The sequence below is a fragment of the Arachis ipaensis genome, chromosome B05 (assembly GCF_000816755.2).
Source record: "Arachis ipaensis cultivar K30076 chromosome B05, Araip1.1, whole genome shotgun sequence".
Lineage (NCBI taxonomy): Eukaryota > Viridiplantae > Streptophyta > Magnoliopsida > Fabales > Fabaceae > Arachis > Arachis ipaensis.
The window spans coordinates 118,300,409-118,305,281 of NC_029789.2; the positions used below are offsets into that span (position 1 = coordinate 118,300,409).

Here is a 4,873-nt window from a genome sequence, read left to right on the forward strand (position 1 = left end):
AACTATATATAACTAAATATTAAATTTGATGTGTTTTTATATAAAATATTTTATAATACAAAAGTTTTTTTTTACATTGAAGTTGTACAAAGTTATATCTTATTTATTGTTTTTTATTTGCGTATTTGTTTTAATTGACAGACTTAGTCTTCTTATATGATGTTTGTCTTTTTTTTTTTATTTTCGGTTGTTGTTGGAGTTGTTTCTTTCTTCTTCCTATCATATGTTCTTGTGGAGACATGTTTTTATTGAACTGTTGACTTGTATAAATTTTCTGATTTATTATCTTTTGTTTTGTCTCATCTTTGCATTTGTTTTTCATCTAAAGATGTCTTAAATTCGTTTATTTTTCTTTCTCTTTAATCTCTTGATTTGTATGTCATCTAGGTCTAATGGTATTAGTAATAGTGAAGTTGGTTCCTATAATCAATGAAGAATTTAAATGAGCAATATAAATGATGTTTTGAATAAATGAAATTTTTGTTGTATTACCTGTTTTATTTGTTGTAATAGGAGTTGAGTTTTTGTATTTTTTGTTGGGATAAATGTCTTGGTAATAGTGTATTGTTGAGAACATAGTTAAAATCATTTACTTTGATTTCAAATATGAGTGTGAAGTTATATAAATTTTTCAATTAGGATGATGTTTGAGTGTCATTGTTATCTTGGAGTGTAATTAGATTTAAGGTAGTTGTACCTAATAATTTTGTTGCTTCTTTATCAAATAGCACAGAAGTTACTGTAGCACTTTGATTTAAAACTTTTTAATTTAATTTTGAATCTATAATAATTATTGAGTTAGATAGGTACAATTTGATAGAATTTAATGAAATTTTTTATAATTTGAATTTGTAATATTTTTATTTGTTGTAGTACAAATACTTTATTTTTTTATATTTTTTGTGGATTTTTCTTTGACATCTATTTATTCTTTTTCTCTTAGTGCATACAGTTTTTCAATGACATCTATAATAGTAAGAATAAAATTTTTTAGAATATTTATTGTGTGTGTACATATAATATATTGAATAAGCTATTTTTAATCAGAATAATTTAAATAACATAAAGTATTACAAAATAATGAAAAAAGTATAAATAGTAAAAGTAATAAGAGTGTTTTTTCTCATAAATTTGTTTTAAAAATACAAAAAATATTTTTATTTTGTATCTAATCATGTAATAGAATCATTTTTAAATAAATAGGCTCTTCTTCATTTGTTAGTGTAAATATTTCTCGTAGGCGAACCACAAATTGTGAAATAAAGTAATATCGGTAAGAGTCTTATGTATGATATATAAGTATGTCAAATAGTATGGAATTTGAATAGTTTGTAAATTAAAATTTGTTATGATAATATTATTATGACAGTTTTAATGTAGATGTTTATTGTATTTAATTAATACTTTATATTTCTATTGAATAATAATATGTAATAAATTAATTAATTATGAGAGTTATGGTTTTAATTTTTTTTTTAATTTTTAATTTTCTAAAATTTGTTTGGTTGATTTCTAAACTCTGCCAAGTAAGCAAATGTGCTAATGTGGCATCATTAGAAAAACAAAGATGATTTAAATCTAATATATAAAAACAGATAGATAGATAGATTGTACCAGTATTGGTATCAGATATTAGTATTACAATTAAATACCATAATTTTGATTTTGAAGTGTATGTGTTTCTGATATTGTGCCATTTCTACTTGATCGGATTCTAGCCTTTGGTTCCTGATGTGTTGTGTTGTTTTTCAAGTTCTGCCTTTTGGAATTTGCTTTTTGTTGATAGGGATTTCTTGGTCTCAGTGGAGCAATACTAATTCAAGTGTATAGGACAATATTCAACAAGAAGCCTAAAGCATATCTTCTGATGCTAGCTCTCTTGCCGCCGATAAATACTTTGCTGCTTATGTGGTTTGTAAGAATCCACAACACCCGAGAGGGCGACGAAAGGAAATATCTAAACATGTTTTCTTCCATGGCTGTGGTTGTCGCTGCATATCTAATGACTGTTATAATCCTGGAGAACATCCTTAGAGTGCCATTAATTATCCACGTGCTCATGCTGATTTTGCTCATTGTGTTGCTAGCCTCACTTCTTTGTATCGCAATTCAAGCACATGAGGCGACCCTTGCCAATACCTCGGAAAATTTTCATGATGAGAGAACCCAACTAATTGTGGAGCAAGTGTCCTCAGAATCAGATACTAACAAACAGAGGACTCTGCAACTGGGAGGAAACTTGAACCTTTTGCAAGCAGCACAAACTCTCAACTTTTGGATTTTGTTTTTGTCTGTGGCATGTGCCATGGGATCAGGACTTGCAACTATTAATAATATCAGCCAGATAGGGGAATCCCTTGGTTACACCGTGCGCGAGACAGGTTTGTTTCTATGATGCGCAGATACTTTAAGATTAGTGACATACTCGTATCTCGTATCAATACTCTCATTATGTATCTACATTCATTCATATATTTTCATATATCTTTAATAATTTAGCCTTTAGTTAATTTTAAATGTGCCAGAAATCTTGTAATTTGAAGATTTTAAGACAAAATACTACATTATGTCTATATCCATTATTTTCCTCCAATTATACTATCACTTTATATAAATACTTTATTTTATTAATAATTATGACATGTTATTTAACATATATTGCTATACTAGTTTCTTTTTTTCTCTAAAGGAAATAATGTTTGTGTATCGTATCATAACGTATCGAACACATGTATTTGTGCAACATAGATTCCTTGGTTTCATTGTGGAGCATTTGGAACTTCGCTGGGCGTTTCGGAGGTGGTTATATCTCGGATCATTTCTTACACACAAGAGGATGGGCAAGACCTTTGTTTATGGTCATCACCTTAATGGTCATGAGCATTGGCCATTTGATTATTGCTTCTGGAATGCAGGGTGCTCTATATGTTGGTTCAGTTTTGGTGGGTATCTGTTATGGCTCTCAGTGGTCAATAATGCCCACAATCGCTTCTGAGATATTTGGTGTGGGAAATATGGGTAGCATATTCAACACCATTACAATAGCAAGTCCTGTGGGATCTTACATATTTTCAATGAGAGTTGTTGGGTATATATATGACAAAGAAGCATCAGAGGGAAACACGTGCATTGGAACTCATTGTTTTATGTTGTCTTTCCTTATAATGGCATCTGCCACTGTTTTGGGTTCTCTGGCAGCTCTTGGTTTGTTTTTCCGGACAAGAAACTTCTATGGTCAGGTTGCACATAGTAGAATTCAGAACATCCTGTAATGGTGTGAAGAGAATCAGGGAGCTGTACATATATTATGGCTGGGTTTGGTAAAGTTTTTTCAAGAGGTGCTTGTCCTTTTAAAAAGCACAACCACTTCATTTTGCGTTTGGTAAATTAAAAAGCGTAAGTGCTTGTGCTTGCGGCTTTTAAAAGTTAGGGATACTTTTGAAAGCACGGGAACTTTTTAAAGCTGGCTTATGTTTAACAAATTTTATTTATGTCCGTTCTATATATACTTCATACTCAAATTAAATCTCTCTCTTTTTTATTCATTGAAAATTATTTTATTTTGATAAAAATGTATTCAGATACATTAACTTTTTAATAAATCTCTAAATAGAGAGAGAGAGGAGATTGTTAATTTTTAATCAATGGTGAGCTATAACTTCTATATATTTAGGCTATTACTTTGTATAATGGTGTGTTGTTGGCCAAATTGGATATAAATTTAACGCTTAATGAATTTGGATATAAACTATGTCCAGCTAATTATGCTTTTGTGAACCAATTTTGTCCATGTGATCATTATTATCTTTAATCTATTATTGGGCATTGCAATTTTGTTTGAAATTTTTTGATAGACTTTCTATAGCACTAGTATATTAAAAGGTGCATTCTATGGTGTAGAAATGAAATTGTTTCTACATGTGTAGAAGGATAGGTGTCAATGCATTAGTAGTTCACGCGGATGGCTTTTGGATGGGAAAGAATTAATTAGAGTACACAATTGTTGATTCATTGGACCCACAAAAAGAAAGAGAGTGTGTGACATTGTATCTGTGCCAAGAGACAACTTATTAGGTTTTTTTTATTTTAATAAATTGAATAAATATTTTATTTATTAAAATAAATAATTTAAAAAATTATTTTCATATAGACGAGATATATGTATTTATAAATATAAAAATATATTTTTTAATAAACAAAATATTTATTCAATTTATTAAAATAAAAAGATCTAATAAGTTGTCTTTATGGCACAGATACAATATCACACACTTTCTTTCTTTTTGTGGGTCTAATGAATCAACAATTGTGTACTCTAATTGATTCTTTCCCATTCAAGAATCATCAATGTGAACTACTAATGCATTGACACCTATCTTTCTATACCATAGAATGCACCATATTAAAATTGTTAAAATTATACTTCAAGTCTTCGTATGTTTTTTTTTTTCTAATTTAAAATTAAAATTGTAGGATGTATTATTTCTTTTAATTGTGAGATGAATTACCTTTTTTAATATCTTTAATTTTAAATATAATAAAATTGATTTAAAGTCAATTTTATTCTTATATATCGTTATGTCTACTATTATATCAATTTTACTAGAAGTTGGCTGTTTTTTTTGTTTCACAAATTCTAGATAAATTTATTTCGATAATTAACATATTAGCAATGTATAGATATGTTATTGCTCCGTAATTCTTAATAAATTTGGAGTAGGGTTTGGAACCTGTTAAATAAAAAAAATTTGCTAAATCCACATTGTTTACAAAATTCTTTTAATTTTTTGTATTGTATTCTATTTTTAGATATTGTTATTGGTCAAAATTGATCATTTAAAAATTAAGTTAAAATGGTTATTTTTTACAATAA

At 28.1% G+C, this 4,873-nt stretch overlaps 1 protein-coding gene across 2 annotated transcripts in view; it reads left to right on the forward strand.

The window, feature by feature from the left end:
* Positions 1-3,666, forward strand: part of LOC107643896 (protein NUCLEAR FUSION DEFECTIVE 4) — a 5,739-nt gene extending 2,073 nt beyond the window's left edge. The window contains exons 2-4 of one of the 2 annotated variants that reach the window (XM_016347646.2): positions 1,787-2,381; positions 2,749-3,305; positions 3,489-3,666. In XM_016347646.2, coding sequence (XP_016203132.1) covers positions 1,787-2,381; positions 2,749-3,272 — 1,119 coding nt within the window. In that variant the 3' untranslated portion in view covers positions 3,273-3,305; positions 3,489-3,666. Of the gene's footprint in view, positions 1-1,786; positions 2,382-2,748 lie in introns of both variants that reach the window. The other variant, XM_016347645.2, reaches the window with a different exon arrangement.